Source organism: Gigantopelta aegis, chromosome 12 (genome assembly GCF_016097555.1).
Source record: "Gigantopelta aegis isolate Gae_Host chromosome 12, Gae_host_genome, whole genome shotgun sequence".
Lineage (NCBI taxonomy): Eukaryota > Metazoa > Mollusca > Gastropoda > Neomphalida > Peltospiridae > Gigantopelta > Gigantopelta aegis.
The window spans coordinates 45,680,733-45,700,485 of NC_054710.1; the positions used below are offsets into that span (position 1 = coordinate 45,680,733).

The window sequence follows — 19,753 nt, forward strand, 5'->3', positions numbered from 1 at the left end:
CGAGCGAAGTTTAAAGGGGTTTCGAGCCTTGCTCCACGGAAAAAAATGTTTTGTTGCATGACCAGGTCTGGTGCTTATGATACCTTTAGAGTCTAGAATTGAGACTCTAAGGGCCGATTTCATATCTCTGGGTTTTGAAACACCGGGTTATATCAAAACCTTGGTTTAACATTGATTTACGTAAAACGCTGAAAAACTTGACCAAGACATACACCCGAGGTGTATTTCACATGTGTGTGTTTTACCCGTGTTTACAAAACCACGCTATTTACATGGGTTACCCGCAGATTTGGAAAGGGACATTAGCGAGGAATAGCTTACACTTCATCACTTTGTAGTTGAAACTCGTTACCGGTATATTATTAGCATTCGCGTTCGAGATGGGGGATTAGCTACCCCCCCCCCCCCCTCCCCAAATGTGGTGCAAACCTTCACATTCTGTCAAAAATGATGGACATATTTGGGAAAATGAGCTGGCCTGAAAACGTTTCACCATGTATTTCCATCATTTTACTCACAATATTAGTTATAATCTATGTCAAATGCTTACAGAACCCTACATAGCTGTTGGTAATAATGCAAATATGAATAAACGTTTTGTTATTGGCGTTTCCCTTTAATTCTAACATAATATTAAAAAACAAAAGATGGGACGCGTACGCCTGAGGGCACCGAGATAACGTATGGTCAAATTTTCAAAACTGTGGGCCTATACCGCCTTGTTTCTCCTTTCTTAAGACGAGACAAACACGAAAGTATGTCATCATAAGACTGCAGTCTATGATCAACGTTTATTGCTTTGATACTATATTTCTTACCCCAGTGACCACTCATAACAGGGAAAATACTTTCCGTATTTTCTCAATGAGAAATATTATGCAGTGGTGTGACGTACAATATTACTGGATGATTTGACACTTAAAAGCAAATGACTTTGTCGGTACTAAATATAACATCATCGCGATGTGGCAAACACACAAAATGACGTCATGTACTTTAATGAATTGGCGTTCACGACTGTTTTAATATTAAATTTATAGCAAAATGTCATTTTAACGCAAATTATTATTTATATTTTTAGCAGAATAACGATAACTTTTGTTTTTGAAAATCATCTGTGAATGTGATTAAAGTTTACATTGTTTCTATAGCCTACATGTACGTGCATGTGCGTCTAAAATAAAGGCGTTTAGAGAAAACATAGCTGGGGTAATAAATAAAATAGCAAACTCGGTACCAGTTATTATCAAATGTATGTCCCGAGTGAAATACTTTTCATTTGTCACTCGCTAAAGCTCGCGACAACTAAACATTATTTGAGTCGGGACATAAATTTGATAAAGCTGGTATCTCGTTTATTATCCTCTATATATCCCAGGCACTTTATTGTTCATTCGCCACGAACATGGTTAAGAGGTGGATCTAATTATACAGTCGTGCTAAAAAAAAAGGCAAAAGGGCATCTTGTCTAAAGTGGAGGGGGTTCGAACTCCCCTACCCCCACCCTGTATTCGCTTCTGTAGTGGCTTCGAATGATCTCTAAAATACGTTCACATTTCTTGGCTCTGCAATACTGACGTAAAACATGATTTTACTGCCGAAATTGTCCATCAAGGGCAGATTTAAACAAGCAATACAATTGTAACCCAGTGTTAAACTAGGATTACTGAAAACCAGACATGTGAAATGCACAGTAAACATGATCCAGGTTCTAACCCAGGTTTAAACCATACGTTTTAAAACCCACCGATAACCTAGACATATGAAATCGGCGGTAATAGTCTTGAGACACAAATGTTATGACAACGATATATAAATTGTATGTGTGTGACGTCATTAGAGATTGAGTCTGGACTCCAAATGTTTTATAAGCACGGGCCGTGATAGCCCGAGTACTCTGACTGGCGAAGTCAGAGGCTAAATCCCTAGTGGGCGTGCCTGAACCTTCGTGGATAGGGGCACGTAAATAGAGTTTCCAGTTCCAGCTCTGACTGTAAGAGAGCTAGACTGACATTTGGACATAAATACGCTCATTACAGTCAGAGACCAAGCTATGTAATTTTTTGGCAATCGCCGGCCACCAAAAAGTAATCAAAGATTTCCGTTCTAATACCACAACAATCCTATGTTTGACGTCAAATACTTTTACATCGACCATTTTCGAGTTCCTTGATTAAAAAAAAGAAGAAAATATTAATCACTAATACACACACTACAGAAAGAAACCCGACAGCACCCACATTCAGCTAAGCTTCGGCAAACACCGGACAGCAGAATTCTAAGTTCGCCGACCTATATCGTGACGTTGCGTCACATGATCGCCCACTCAGCCATTCCGTCTTCCAGGGGCCGTCTCATATAATAATACGACAATCACCTCCCAAAAAAGAAGTTTGTTTTGTGTAACGACACCACTAGAACTCTTCACAAAACGTAGGGGAACTCTAAGAATTTACAATTGCCAAAATGGTAAGGTATATTAGCTGTGGGGAATGGTTATATGACAATAGTGAATTAATTGGGCAAACAGTACAACTGGTAGTTCAGTATTACAGTAGGTTTTATGACCACCAGATATCTTGAAGGACGATTAGGGTCAGAAGTGAAATTTGAAAGTTGACGTTTTTTTTATCAGTAAATCGCAAATCCAAACAATAAATATAACTAAAACAAAACAATAACAACTGTATGATCAACAGAATGAAAAATATTGACAGAATTAATGTTCCACAGTGATGAATGGACCTTCCTGGAAATTGTAAAAATCGATAATGACACCCACGCACGTGTATGGGGCAACTGCGTGATGCTTGTGTAAACTATGGAATTTGTTTCGGTGTGTTGATAAACAGACCTGAACGTTCTTTACTAGGATACCTGTGGTCAAAACGTATGTTCGGTCTAATAGTTGATATTAACATTAATATTTCAGGTTTCCCTACTCCATACTTTAAAAATAAATTACTCTCTTTCGGGGCCCACAGTAAGCATGTTTGAACCTTAGGGGAGGGGTGGGGACAATTAAAATCGCTCTAGCTAACACAGACAGACCAAACGTTATCATTATGCAGTTCAATATAAGACGTGTCCTAGATGTACTGGGTACGAATCGTCTAGGGTATTAAACGGTAGTGTGTACGAAACGTCCAGGGACAAAACACATCGAATACGAAACGTCCAGGGACGAAACATATCGAATTCAAAACTTCCAGAGACAAAACATATCGAATACGAAATGTCCAGGACGAAACATATCAATACGAAACGTCCAGGGACGAAACATATCGAAACGAAATGTGCAGGGACGAAACAAATCGGGTACGAAACGTGCAGTGACGAAACAAATCGAATACGAAACGTCCAGGGACGAAACATATCGAATACGAAACGTCCAGGGACGAAACATATCGAATATGAAACGTCCAGGGACGAAATATATCAAATACGAAACGTCCAGGGACGAAACATATCGAATACGAAACGTGCAGGGACGAAACAAATCGGGTACGAAAAGTCCAGTAACCGTATAGTATACATCTGCCTGCTGTGACGAGCATTCAATCGAATGGCAACAAGAAAGGTGACACAAATAGTCTCCCTACACAAACACACACGATTTCCCAGGGAATATGACCGAGATAAGAGTAATGGTGGGGATAAAAAGGCTGTGGAATTTGCTTTTTTATTATAATAACAATACTAGATCATACTAAATAAGTATACATTAAAGAAACCATTAAAACAAGGGTGCTAATACAAGATCATACTAAATAAGTATAAATTAAAGAAACCATTATAACAAGGGTACTAATATTAGATTGTAGTAAATAAGTATAAATTAAAGAAACCATTAAAACAAGGTGTGCTAATACTAGATCATACTAAATAAGTATAAATTAAAGAAACCATTATAACAAGGGTACTAATATTAGATTGTAGTAAATAAGTATAAATTAAAGAAACCATTATAACAAGGGTGCTAATACTAGATCATAGTAAATAAGTATAAATTAAAGAAACCATTATAACAAGGGTACTAATATTAGATTGTAGTAAATAAGTATAAATTAAAGAAGCCATTATAACAAGGGTGCTAATATTAGATTGTAGTAAAGAAGTATAAATTTAAGAAGCCATTATAACAAGGATGCTAATATTAGATTGTAGTAAATAAGTATAAATTAAAGAAGCCATTATAACAAGGATGCTAATATTAGATCATAGTAAATAAGTATAAATTAAAGAAGCCATTATAACAAGGATGCTAATATTAGATCATAGTAAATAAGTATAAATTAAAGAAGCCATTATAACAAGGATGCTAATATTAGATCATAGTAAATAAGTATAAATTAAAGAAGCCATTATAACAAGGATGCTAATATTAGATCATAGTAAATAAGTATAAATTAAAGAAGCCATTATAACAAGGGTGTTAATACTAGATCATAGTAAATAAGTATAAATTAAAGAAGCCATTATAACAAGGGTGCTAATATTAGATGATAGTAAATAAGTATAAATTAAAGAAGCCATTATAACAAGGGTGCTAATATTAGATGATAGTAAATAAGTATAAATTAAAGAAGCCATTATAACAAGGGTGCTAATACTAGATCATAGTAAATAAGTATAAATTAAAGAAGCCATTATAACAAGGGTGCTAATACTAGATCATAGTAAATAAGTAAATAAATTAAAGACTAGCCATTATAACAAGGTGTGCTAATACTAGATCATAGTAAATAAGTATAAATTAAAGAATACCATTATAACAAGAAGCCATTATGTTAATACTAGATCATAGTGAATAAGTATAAATTAAAGAAGCCATTATAACAAGGATGCTAATACTAGATCATAGTAAATAAGTATAAATTAAAGAAGCCATTATAACAAGGATGCTAATACTAGATCATAGTAAATAAGTATAAATTAAAGAAGCCATTATAACAAGGATGCTAATACTAGATCACAGTAAATAAGTATAAATTAAAGAAGCCATTATAACAAGGATGCTAATACTAGATCATAGTAAATAAGTATAAATTAAAGAAGCCATTATAACAAGGATGCTAATACTAGATCATAGTAAATAAGTATAAATTAAAGAAGTCACTATAACAAGGGTGCTAATATTAGATTGTAGTAAAGAAGCCATTAAAACAAGGGTGCTAATACAAGATCATAGTAAATAAGTATAAATTAAAGAAACCATTATAACAAGGGTGCAAATACTAGATTATAATAATACAAATACAAGTGTATAAATTAAAGAAGCCATTATAACAAGGGTGCTAATACTAGATCCTCCTAAATTTTGCCACAGTATAAATTAAAGAATTTCCATTATCCAAACAAGGGTGCCCCTCCCCCCCCCCCCCCTAATATTTTCTAGATTGCTATAGGAGTAATTAACGTATAAATTAAAGAAGCCATTACAACAACCTGTCTCTAGTACTAGATCACTACTAAACAGGTATAAATTAAAGAACACCATTATAACAATCACCAACTAACTACTAGACTAGTAAACAGGTATACAGTAAGACCACTATGACCGAGTCTCTACTAGACCAATTAAAGAAAGACTGTTCTGGACATTAGACCACAAGGGTCACTAATACTAGATCACTACTAAACTGTTCTGGACAGGTATAGACCACTACAATCTAGATAATATAAATAAGTAAAGAATAACCATTATAACCCACAAGGGTGACCACTAATACTAGATCACAGTAAACAGGTATAAATTAAAGAAGCCATTATGACAAGGGTGTTAATACTAGATCACAGTAAACAGGTATAAATTAAAGAAGCCATTATAACAAGGGTGATAATACTAGATCACAGTAAACAAGTATAAATTAAAGAAGCCATTATAACAAGGGTGCTAATATTAGATCATAGTAAATAAGTATAAATTAAAGAAGCCATTATAACAAGGGTGCTAATACTAGATCATAGTAAACAAGTATAAATTAAAGAAGCCATTATAACAAGGGTGTTAATACTAGATCATAGTAAACAAGTATAAATTAAAGAAGCCATTATAACAAGGGTGCTAATACTAGATCACAGTAAACAGGTATAAATTAAAGAAGCCATTATAACAAGGGTGATAATACTAGATCACAGTAAACAGGTATAAATTAAAGAAGCCATTATAACAAGGGTGTTAATACTAGATCACAGTAATAAGTATAAATAAGTATAAATTAAAGAAGCCATTATAACAAGGGTGTTAATACTAGATCATAGTAAATAAGTATAAATTAAAGAAGCCATTATAACAAGGGTGTTAATACTAGATCATAGTAAATAAGTATAAATTAAAGAAGCCATTATAACAAGGGTGCTAATACTAGATCATAGTAAATAAGTATAAATTAAAGAAGCCATTATAACAAGGGTGTTAATACTAGATCATAGTAAATAAGTATAAATTAAAGAAGCCATTATAACAAGGGTGTTAATACTAGATCATAGTAAATAAGTATAAATTAAAGAAGCCATTATAACAAGGATGCTAATACTAGATCATAGTAAATAAGTATAAATTAAAGAAGCCATTATAACAAGGATGCTAATACTAGATCATAGTAAATAAGTATAAATTAAAGAAGCCATTATAACAAGGGTGCTAATACTAGATCATAGTAAATAAGTATAAATTAAAGAAGCCATTATAACAAGGGTGCTAATACTAGATCATAGTAAATAAGTATAAATTAAAGAAACCATTATAACAAGGGTGCTAATATTAGATTGTAGTAAAGAAGCCATTAAAACAAGGGTGCTAATACAAGATCATAGTAAATAAGTATAAATTAAAGAACACTGTAACAAGGGTGCTAATATTAGATTGTAGTAAAGAAGCCATTAAAACAAGGGTGCTAATACAAGATCATAGTAAATAAGTATAAATTAAAGAAACCATTATAACAAGGGTGCTAATACTAGATTATAATAATACAAATACAAGGGTTTATGAAACCATTACAGACCTCGGTGGTGTAGCGGTTAAGCTATACAGAGGCGGATCTTGAGGGGGGGGGGGGGGGGCAGGGGCCTGGACCTGGGCCCCTCCTAAATTTTGCCACAGTTATAATTTATTATATATTAATTTTCATTTTTTTACGATCCTCTCCAAACCTCCCCCAACGTTCCTTTGGCATTCCGCCTCATGTCATTGGATTTTCTGGATCCGCCATTGCTATAGGAGTGAGATTAACGAGTCAACTGGTAGGTGTAAGACCACTACACCGACCTCTCTCTCACTAACCAATAACCAACTAACTACTAACCCACTGTTCTGGACAGACAGCTAATATAACTGAGTTATCTGTCCAGAAGAGCGTGTTTGAACATGAATGCATGTAAGAACGAAAATAAGTGTAAATTAAAGAAACCATTATAACAAAGTTGATACTACTAGATTATAATAAATAAATTTAAAAATGAAATCCTGAGGAATTTGTTTCCCGAGGAAAAATACCGCGGACCGAAACTGTGCCTTATTACAGTAAGGAAGGAAGGAAAGAAATGTTTTATTTAACGACGCATTCAACACATTTTATTTACGGTTATATGGCGTCGGACATATGGTTAAGGACCACACAGATATTGAGAGAGAAAACCAGCTGTCGCAAGGGATCTTTCATATGTACCATCCCACAGACAGGCTAGTACATACCACGGCCTTTGATATACCAGTCGTGGTGCACTGGCTGGAACGAGAAATAGCCCAATGGACCCACCGACGGGAATTGATCCCAGACCGATCGGGCATCGAGCGGACGCTTTACCACTGGGCTACGTCCCGCCCCTCATTATTACATAACGATTTTATTTAGGTTTTTTGTTGTTGTTTGTTTGTTTGTTGTTTTTAATATAAATTAACCTTTGTGACATTGAAGTTCAAAGACCGATTAAAGGCGGTACAAGCATTCTTCTTCTGCTTCTGCCTGGGGGTGAGACGTAGCCCAGTGGCAAAGCGCTCCCTTTATGCGCGGTCGGATTGGGATCGATCCCCATCAGTGGGCCCATTGGGCTATTTCTCGTTCCAGCCAGTGCACCACGACTGGTACATCAAAGGCCGTGGTATGCGATATCCCGTCTGTGGGATGGTGCATATAAAAGATATCTTGCTGCTAATCGAAAAGAGTAGCTTATGAAGTGGTGACAGCGGGTTTCCTCCCTCAATATCTGTGTGGTCCTTAACCATATGTTCCACGCCATATAACGGTAAATAAAATGTGTTGATTGCGTCGTTAAATAAAGCATTTCCATTTTCTTCTTCTGCCTTATCTTCCTACACTTCTCGTTTTAATCTTGTTGTTTTTTTCTCCTCTTTCTTCTCTTTCATCAGCATCATTCATTCATTTATAGATAGTTATTATCGTGCTTATATCCAACTACGGTCAAGTACGCTTTCCTGGGCACACACGTCAGCTATCTGGGGTGTCTGTCCAGGACAGTGGATTAGTTGTTAATTCTTAGTGGTTAGTGATAGAGAAGAGGGTGTAGTGGTCTTACACCTACCCACTGATTCGTTAAACTTGCTTTGTGTGGGAGTTTGTACTGAGAAGCGAACCCAGTACCTATCAGCCTACTGTCCGATGACTTAACCAATACACCACCGATGACTTAACCAATACACCACCGATGCTTGTACTTTTTCATCATCTTGTTTTACTTCTTCTTTTCGTCGTCTTCTTTTTCATCTTCTTCATTATCATCTTCTTCTTCTTCTTCATCATCATCTTCTTCTTCATCTTCTTCATCATCATCATCATCATCATCATCATCATCTTCTTCATTATTTTCTTTTTCATCATCATCTTCTTCTTCATCTTCTTCTTCGTTATCTTCTTCTTCATCATCTTCTTCATTATCTTCTTCTTCATCATCATCATCATCTTTTTCTTCATTATTTTCTTCATCATCATCATCTTCTTCATTATCTTCTTTTTCATCATCATCTTCCTTTTCATCATTATCTTCTTCTTTTTCATCATCATCTTCTTCATCGTCTTCTTCTTCTTCGTCATTATCTTCTTCTTCATCATCATTATCTTCTTTTTCATCATCATTATCTTCTTCTTCTTCATCATTATCTTCTTCATTATCTTCTTCTTCTTCATCATTATCTTCTTTTTCATCATCTTTTTCTTCTTCTTCTTTTTCTTCTTCCTCCCCCTCGTCTTCCGTTTTTATTACTACTTGGCCTCAGATTACAGTTATCTTCCCATTTGGTTGTCCAAAATCCGGAAATTTGTCCGCGCAAGTAGTCTGCTGTTTGACTGTGATTATTTCATGGCAGACAGCTATGAAGTGGCAACTATTTGACTGAAGTGACAGGGGAGAGCATGTAGTTTGTAAACATGTGTAACTTGTTGACATTGAAGACTTGTTTGTGGTAATTCCGGCCCATGCAAAAGTAGTGCTTTTTTGTGTAAAATGGGTGTACTCCGGCCTGGTTTAGAGGGTGTGTTTGTTTAAACCAATATGCTGGGAGAAAGAGTGGACACCAGGGGGTGTCCTTTTCAGGGTATGTGTCCCCCAGGCAGGCAAAGGTACACACAAAAATCCACGGGCCTGCTGATATTAATAAAAATGTTATAGCCACTAAGGCTATATAGAAACATAGAGCGAAATTAATTGTGGTCTGAGGCCACTTATTTCCTTCTTATTATTTATATTTATATTTTATTTTATTTCATGGGTTTTGTTTGTTTGCGGAGATCACCGTAATTGTATTTACTTCCATAGGTTCGCCGCGATTGGATTATCAATATGTCAGTCAAGCACGCACCCTTCTGGCGCATGTCAACGACAACGTAACGCTACGCGTGTTTACGATAGCCAATCCGCGGCCGAAATTCAAGTGGACGAAGTTGCATAATAACGTAGAACACCGCCTTGCGTCGAGCGCGCCCACGACATCAACGACCTCGACAGCAGTGGGCGAATACACCCTCGTGAACGTCAACGACAGCGGCACCTACAAAGTCTACGTGCACAACGGCGTAGGGTCTGCTCTGGTGGTGAACTTCACGGTGTCGGTGATGGAGCAAGGTGAGGACAGAGGGAGGTGCTGCTACAGATTATTATTTGTTTTGTTTAACTACACTACTAGAGCACATTGATTTATCAATCATTGGCCATTGGATATTCACGAATAAATTTATAACTATTGCAAAATGTAGCGGGGGGGGGGGGGGGGGGGGCCCGGCCGGGCCGTGATGTAGATAATTTGCTGGCCCAATTCGCAGAAAAAATAACGTGTAGTAGGTCTCGATATCTGCTTACTTCAGCGTTGCGGCTTGTTTGCGGTTGGTTTATAATAAATATAATACTAAACTTGCTTGCCTGTCATACCATTTTTATGAAACTGACCAAAACTATAGGTTACGTGACATACGCCCGCCTCGACTCGAGTATTTCAGACTAGATTTTCAATAAACATACTATTTAAATCATTTATTTTAGTACAGTAAATACAAATATCTTTTAAGTTTTGAGATAACAATACCAAACTTGTATATTTATGTATGAATTAGAGTTTATAAACGCTTTTTCAGTGTGACGAATGTAGCTAGCATCTTACAAAGAATGACGTCATGTATCTTGTATGACATCATACTGCAAAAGCCTTTCTAGGTTGACGATACTCGATTTGTGTACACAAAAAATAATTAAATAATGATTTTCCGACTATTTCTGTGGGATTGCAGGATAAAAGAAATAAGTGGTTACTGTCTCCTGCTCAGATCGAATGGCGAATGCAGCTCGGCAGATATTAATACAGTGAAACCTGTTTAAACCGGATCATGTCGGGGACCTAATATTTATCCGGTTTAGTCAGGATCCGGTGTTTAGAGGGTCACGTTTTATTTCCCTTGAGATCGAATTCGTAACTGCGAACGAACATGTTCGAGAATTGCCGAATGAATGTGACTGTCGAAGCGACGACTCATAATAATGTCGCTATATCCCAATTTTGTTATGTATCTTTCTTATTTATTAATTGACATTAGCTCTATATATATATATATACACACACACACACACACACACACACACACACACACACACAAACATGCAACTAAATACCAGTATACTCAACAAAATTAATTAAGGGCCAGTAAATATTTCGGGTTTTTTTTTTTACATTTTGATTTATGCAATCTAATTAAAATTAGCTCCACTATTACATGTGGATCTAAAGACAGCCAGTTGGAGCTCATGTCCACCAATCAAAACCTTACTTGCAGAATCCTGCCAGTGATTTAAAAATAATTTGAAAACATTCCGAATTATCCTGAGGGTATACGACATGTTTCGTGTGAATTACGAATGCCTTAAAACATGTTTTATTTTATAAAATAAATAATTTGTAATGTAAACTGAAGGTTTTTTTAATTTTATAAATAAATAAATAATTTTTAATGTAAAATTGAAGACTGATAACCCACCCCGTACGTATTGGTATGGTTCGCTGTACTGCGGCCACTAAAACAGACTCGCCCGATATTTTTAGAATTTGTATGCTCCCAAATAACGTTATAAAAGGCGAAGTGTGATTGGTCAATATTTAAATTATTATTTACAGACGAAATGTTACCTGGACATTGGGGACTACGCAGTGTTGTTAGTTTTAAATCACTGGCAGGATTCTGCAAGTAAGGTTTTGATTGGTGGACATGAGCTCCACCTGGCTGTCTATAGATCCGCATGTAATAGTGGAGCTAATTTTAATTAGATTGTGATTTATGGTACAGAATACTTTTGTTTTTGGTTCTACACAGCTTGCATTTTGTTCATTTTTAAAGGCGCAGTACCTAGTTTCAGCCCGTAAAAATGAACTCTAAGTTTAGTTAATCTACAAACCTGTAACACAAATGTGGATCAGGTTGTAACAGAGAGAAGCTAAAGTCTGTGATGTTTAAACAGAGAAATGCCGTCTAAAATATCTAGATCTTGTCTCGATGGTCATGACTTCTTAGACGAACGTGCGTTTTGAGAATTATGAAAAATGCAAAAAACCTATTGCAAAACCTGGATGACCAGAACCACTTCAGGTGTACGAAAATTAATATGCTGAATAATAAAATGTGAGTACTTCTAATTTAAATGATCAAACACGGCTTTAATAGTGAAACATACGTCGTAGTGTTTAAAAACTAGGATCTGTCACTTTAATGTTGGTCAGATTTAATGAAATATTTTGAAAGAATCTGTGATAAAACACTTGATAAAATAGAACACAAGCAAAAACTGAGTGTAGATATGAGGTCCAACAATATCGAGAGTGAAAGCAAAGAAACATCCATATTGTGATGCTTAGTATGAACGTGTATGTGTGCGGCTTTTGTATGTGACTCTTTTATGTGTGGGACCGATTTTGGATCTGGTTGTAACAGACAGACGATGTGTGTGTGTGTGTGTGTGTGTGTGTGTGTGTGTCTCTGTGGCCTGGTTAGAGGGTGTGTTTGTTTAACCAATATGCTGGGAGAAAGAGTGGACACCAGGGGGTGTCCTTTTCAGGGTATGGTGTCCCCCAGGCAGGCAAAGGTACACACAAAAATCCACGGGCCTGCTGATATTAATAAAATGTTATAGCCACTAAGGCTATATAGAAACATAGAGCGAAATTAATTGTGGTCTGAGGCCACTTATTTCCTTCTTATTATTTATATTTATATTTTATTTTATTTCATGGGTTTTGTTTGTTTGCGGAGATCACCGTAATTGTATTTACTTCCATAGGTTCGCCGCGATTGGATTATCAATATGTCAGTCAAGCACGCACCCTTCTGGCGCATGTCAACGACAACGTAACGCTACGCGTGTTTACGATAGCCAATCCGCGGCCGAAATTCAAGTGGACGAAGTTGCATAATAACGTAGAACACCGCCTTGCGTCGAGCGCGCCCACGACATCAACGACCTCGACAGCAGTGGGCGAATACACCCTCGTGAACGTCAACGACAGCGGCACCTACAAAGTCTCCGTGCACAACGGCGTAGGGTCTGCTCTGGTGGTGAACTTCACGGTGTCGGTGATGGAGCAAGGTGAGGACAGAGGGAGGTGCTGCTACAGATTATTATTTGTTTTGTTTAACTACACTACTAGAGCACATTGATTTATCAATCATTGGCCATTGGATATTCACGAATAAATTTATAACTATTGCAAAATGTAGCGGGGGGGGGGGGGGGGGGGGGGGGGGCCCGCCCCGGGCCGTGATGTAGATAATTTGCTGGCCCAATTCGCAGAAAAAATAACGTGTAGTAGGTCTCGATATCTGCTTACTTCAGCGTTGCGGCTTGTTTGCGGTTGGTTTATAATAAATATAATACTAAACTTGCTTGCCTGTCATACCATTTTTTATGAAACTGACCAAAACTATAGGTTACGTGACATACGCCCGCCTCGACTCGAGTATTTCAGACTAGATTTTCAATAAACATACTATTTAAATCATTTATTTTAGTACAGTAAATACAAATATCTTTTAAGTTTTGAGATAACAATACCAAACTTGTATATTTATGTATGAATTAGAGTTTATAAACGCTTTTTCAGTGTGACGAATGTAGCTAGCATCTTACAAAGAATGACGTCATGTATCTTGTATGACATCATACTGCAAAAGCCTTTCTAGGTTGACGATACTCGATTTGTGTACACAAAAAATAATTAAATAATGATTTTCCGACTATTTCTGTGGGATTGCAGGATAAAAGAAATAAGTGGTCTCCTGCTCAGATCGAATGGCGAATGCAGCTCGGCAGATATTAATACAGTGAAACCTGTTTAAACCGGATCATGTCGGGGACCTAATATTTATCCGGTTTAGTCAGGATCCGGTGTTTAGAGGGTCACGTTTTATTTCCCTTGAGATCGAATTCGTAACTGCGAACGAACATGTTCGAGAATTGCCGAATGAATGTGACTGTCGAAGCGACGACTCATAATAATGTCGCTATATCCCAATTTTGTTATGTATCTTTCTTATTTATTAATTGACATTAGCTCTATATATATATATATACACACACACACACACACACACACACACACACACACACACAAACATGCAACTAAATACCAGTATACTCAACAAAATTAATTAAGGGCCAGTAAATATTTCGGGTTTTTTTTTTTACATTTTGATTTATGCAATCTAATTAAAATTAGCTCCACTATTACATGTGGATCTAAAGACAGCCAGTTGGAGCTCATGTCCACCAATCAAAACCTTACTTGCAGAATCCTGCCAGTGATTTAAAAATAATTTGAAAACATTCCGAATTATCCTGAGGGTATACGACATGTTTCGTGTGAATTACGAATGCCTTAAAACATGTTTTATTTTATAAAATAAATAATTTGTAATGTAAAACTGAAGGTTTTTTTAATTTTATAAATAAATAAATAATTTTTAATGTAAAATTGAAGACTGATAACCCACCCCGTACGTATTGGTATGGTTCGCTGTACTGCGGCCACTAAAACAGACTCGCCCGATATTTTTAGAATTTGTATGCTCCCAAATAACGTTATAAAGGCGAAGTGTGATTGGTCAATATTTAAATTATTATTTACAGACGAAATGTTACCTGGACATTGGGGACTACGCAGTGTTGTTAGTTTTAAATCACTGGCAGGATTCTGCAAGTAAGGTTTTGATTGGTGGACATGAGCTCCACCTGGCTGTCTATAGATCCGCATGTAATAGTGGAGCTAATTTTAATTAGATTGTGATTTATGGTACAGAATACTTTTGTTTTTGGTTCTACACAGCTTGCATTTTGTTCATTTTTAAAGGCGCAGTACCTAGTTTCAGCCCGTAAAAATGAACTCTAAGTTTAGTTAATCTACAAACCTGTAACACAAATGTGGATCAGGTTGTAACAGAGAGAAGCTAAAGTCTGTGATGTTTAAACAGAGAAATGCCGTCTAAAATATCTAGATCTTGTCTCGATGGTCATGACTTCTTAGACGAACGTGCGTTTTGAGAATTATGAAAAATGCAAAAAACCTATTGCAAAAACCTGGATGACCAGAACCACTTCAGGTGTACGAAAATTAATATGCTGAATAATAAAATGTGAGTACTTCTAATTTAAATGATCAAACACGGCTTTAATAGTGAAACATACGTCGTAGTGTTTAAAAACTAGGATCTGTCACTTTAATGTTGGTCAAGATTTAATGAAATATTTTGAAAGAATCTGTGATAAACACTTGATAAAATAGAACACAAGCAAAAACTGAGTGTAGATATGAGGTCCAACAATATCGAGAGTGAAAGCAAAGAAACATCCATAATTGTGATGCTTAGTATGAACGTGTATGTGTGCGGCTTTTGTATGTGACTCTTTTATGTGTGGGACCGATTTTGGATCTGGTTGTAACAGACAGACGATGTGTGTGTGTGTGTGTGTGTGTGTGTGTGTGTCTCTGTGTATGTGTACGTGTGTCTGCGTGTGTATGTGTTTGTTCGTCTGTGTGCGTGTGTGTGTGTGTGTTTGTGCGTGTGTGTATGTGTTTGTCTGCCTCTGTGTGTGTGTGTGTGTCTGGGTTCTGTCTGTCTGTCTGCCTGCCTGCCTCTCTCTTTCTCTCTCTCCCTCTCTCTCTCTCTCTCTCTCTCTCTCTCTCTCTCTCTCTCTCTCTCTCTCTCTCTCTCTCTCTCTCTCTCTGTGTGTGCGTGTGTGTTTCTGCTTGTGTTTGTCTGTCTGTGTGCGTGCGTGTGCGTGTGTGTGTCTGTCTGTGTGCATGTGTGTGCGTGTGTATGTGTGTGTGTGTGTGTGTGTTTGTTTGTTGTTTTAGTTACTGTTGTAGTGGTTGTTGTTGTTATTTTTTAGGGCGGGGGATTGGGGTTGCATAACTTCTGTGCTATATCCTATTTATTTATTGTCTTATCGTTATTATACTTTTTTTGTTTTAGATACGAATATTGAAGAAAAACAGACACCCTTGGACTACGACGGCGTGGCTATATTTGAATCATCCACGATGTATTGGGTCATTCCATCTACTTTTGCCTTCGTCATTTGCGCCGCCATTGTTGTTGTCATGTATCGACGTTTACGTAACAATAAAGGTACTGACATCTCAAAGTCATTCTCAGGTTCATAGTGTAAGATTCGTAACTAATGTTTACTTTAAGAATAATTTGCTATGTTTCTGTTGCATAGAAAACCATCACTTTATAGACAAGACAAGATTTACTAAAAGGCAAAAGTTATTGTGACACACAAACGACAAAGATAATTGATTATATGTTTTTACTGCCGTATATGAAACGTTATAACATGGAAAAAGAAATGTCCGAAGGTATGGAAACGAGCAATAGTCCATAAAAAGGGCGCACCTGCCATATGCAAATGAGCCACATCACTAAAGGGGGTCCAGAGCGAAGTTCACACAGTCAGTAGCGAGTGTGTCCACCTTAAGCATTGATACAGGCCTGGCACCGCCGTCTCATTGAGGCCACTAAACGCTGGAGAAAGTTCCTGGAAATGCCATTCCAGATCTGAGGAAGGATCAGCCGGAGTTCCTACAGTGTTGTCTTGGCGAGGAGCTGTCACGGGTGGTCGGCCGCTACGGGGACGGTCCCTGACCTGATTATTTTGTTGATATCGTTGCCATAAATGCCATATGGTGTTTCTGTGGACGTTGAATTGACGTGCAACGTCACGCTGTGAAGTCCCAGATGCAAGCATCTCTATGACTTGCCATCTGTCATTTCCACTGAGGAGTGGCATGACAAAATTGCGTCAAACAGTTCACTAATGGTGTTTTTCTGACTTTGGACTTGTGAAGGCAGCAGAGAGTGGCAATGATTTGCGACTGAATGTCTGGCCTTTTATGGTGAACACTGGACAGGATTTCTCCCGAATATTCCATGTTTCTTGCACAAAGCATGCAATCGCTGCAACAACTGCTTCGTTGTATTTCTTCGAGCTGTTTCATGCACATTTTATCTGGTTTACATCCATATATCCATTCACAAATGTATTACTACAAACAATCCATGTCACAAATTTTTTTTGCCGTTTAGTATATTTATTCAGTTATTGAGGCCACATGACCAAGATCACTACTTTTAAAACAAATTAATCGTGCGCCACGTGTGTACCAATTACAATACATGTATATCAATTTTACAGAATGCTTCAAAAGACATGAATGTTTATTGTCAATTGCTTATGAACATAGACATCGAGGTTTGCAAACCCGTAGAGGTGGGGTGGGGTGGGGTGGGGGCGGCAAAGGTATGTGCCTCCTACTTGAGGACAAAAATGTACCGGGTTTTTGCCAAACATTATACAAATGCATATAAAAATGTGGCTTCTGCTACCAAATATATTTTCCTTGTTTGCTTGAGATAGTTGTACTCCACCAAAATGTTACGCACCATCAGAGCACACTGACAGTGCATTCTGATACTAGGTTCAGACTACCAACTGTCACGACGGAGTTGGCCAACTGTTCGATCTCAAGACTCGTTTGACTGTCCATCTGCGACTCTGAGCACTCTTACGACTCGATTTTCGTCGCATACAACTCTTACCACCGATTAGTTGTTAATCTGAGCGCACTCGTCGTAAGTTGGGAGTTGGGGAAATTACAACGCAAGTGTAGAGTTGGCCTACTCCGTCGTGTCAGTTGATAGTCTGAAACCTATAGACAATAGACACAAACTAATAATTTGACTAGACACACAATCATTGCATGTGTTTGCATGCCGTCCTTTATGGCCCGAGTCCATGTCATAGCAAATCTTATGAAATGGGTGAATCCACATAAAGAGCAGGTTGACTGTCGTCAGCTAGATAGAGCTGTCACAAATATGAGTTCCACTAAGACGGCAAACTTGTCGGCTTAAAGTTACGGAATGTTAGATCTAACTGAGCGCACCCAACTCAATCTGCCGTCCACTGAAGATGTTCTTAACGTTACGGAATGTTAGATCTAACTGAGCGCACTCAGCTCAATCTGCCGTCCACTGAAGATGTTCTTAACGTTACGGAATGTTAGATCTAACTGAGCGCACCCAACTCAATCTGCCGTCCACTGAAGATGTTCTTAATGTTACGGAATGTTAGATCTAACTGAGCGCACTCAACTCAATCTGCCGTCCACTGAAGATGTTCTTAACGTTACGGAATGTTAGATCTAAGTGAGCGCACCCAACTCAATCTGCCGTCCACTGAAGATGTTCTTAACGTTATGGAAATTTAGATCTAACTGAGCGCACTCAACTCAATCTGCCGTCCACTGAAGATGCTCTTAACGTTACGGAATGTTAGATCTAACTGAGCGCACTCAACTCAATCTGCCGTCCACTGAAGATGCTCTTAACGTTAGGGAATGTTAGATCTAACTGAGCGCACTCAACTCAATCTGCCGTCCACTGAAGATGTTCTTAACGTTACGGAATGTTAGATGTAACTGAGCGCACTCAACTCAATCTACCGTCCACTGAAGATGTCCTTAACGTTACGGAATGTTAGATCTAACTGAGCGCACTCAACTCAATCTGCCGTCCACTGAAGATGTTCTTAACGTTACGGAATGTTAGATCTAACTGAGCGCACTCAACTCAATCTGCCGTCCACTGAAGATGTTCTTAACGTTACGGAATGTTAGATCTAACTGAGCGCACTCAACTCAATCTGCCGTCCACTGAAGATGTTCTTAACGTTACGGAATGTTAGATCTAACTGAGCGCACTCAACTCAATCTGCCGTCCACACAAGATGTTCTTAACGTTACGGAATGTTAGATCTAACTCAGCGCACTCAACTCAATCTGCCGTCCACTGAAGATGTTCTTAACGTTACGGAATGTTAGATCTAACTGAGCGCATTCAACTCAATCTGCCGTCCACTGAAGATGTCCTTAACGTTACGGAATGTTAGATCTAACTGAGCGCACTCAACTCAATCTGCCGTCCACTGAAGATGTTCTTAACGTTACGGAATGTTCGATCTAACTGAGCGCACTCAACTCAATCTGCCGTCCAATGAATATGTTCTAACAAAAATACTTTTCAACGTGATTACATTACATTAGGGCCGGACGTAACCCAGAGGTAAAGCACTCGCTTAATGCGCGGTTGGTCTGGGATCGATCCCCGTTGGTAAGCCCATTGGGCTATTTCTCGTTCCAGCCAGTGCACCACGACTGGTGTATCAAAGGCCGTGGTATGTGTTATCCTGCCTATGGGATGGTGCATATGTGTTATCCTGCCTATGGGATGGTGCATATAAAAGATCCCTTGCTGCTAATCGAAAGGAGTAGCCCATGAAGTGGCGACAGCGGGTTTCCTTTCTCAATATCTGTGTGGTCCTTAACCATATCTCCGACGCCATATAACCGTAAATAAAATGTGTTGAGTGCGTCGTTAAATAAAACATTTCTTTCTTTCTTTCAATCTGCCGTCCACTAAAGATGTTCTAACGAAAATACTGTTCAACTTGATTACAATACATTAGGGCGGAACGTAACACAGGGATAAAGTGTCCGCTTAACGAGAAGTCGGTTTAGGATTTATCCGCGTCGGTGGACCCATTGGGCTATTTCTCATTCCAGCCTGAGCACCACGATTGGTATTTCAAAGGCCGTGGTATGTGCTATCTTGTCTGTGGGATGGTGCATATAAAAGATCCCTTGCTACTAATGAAAAAATGTAGCGGGTTTCCTCTCTGAGACTATATGTCTAAATTA

General features: G+C 37.9%; 1 protein-coding gene across 1 annotated transcript in view; it reads left to right on the forward strand.

The window, feature by feature from the left end:
* The window catches only part of LOC121386098, a 102,546-nt gene that overhangs the window by 3,989 nt on the left and 78,804 nt on the right, over nt 1–19,753 (forward strand). The window contains exons 3-5 of the mRNA XM_041516896.1: nt 9,778–10,083; nt 12,778–13,083; nt 15,966–16,121. Of these exons, the coding sequence (XP_041372830.1) occupies nt 9,778–10,083; nt 12,778–13,083; nt 15,966–16,121 (768 nt within the window). The remainder of the gene's footprint in view (nt 1–9,777; nt 10,084–12,777; nt 13,084–15,965; nt 16,122–19,753) is intronic.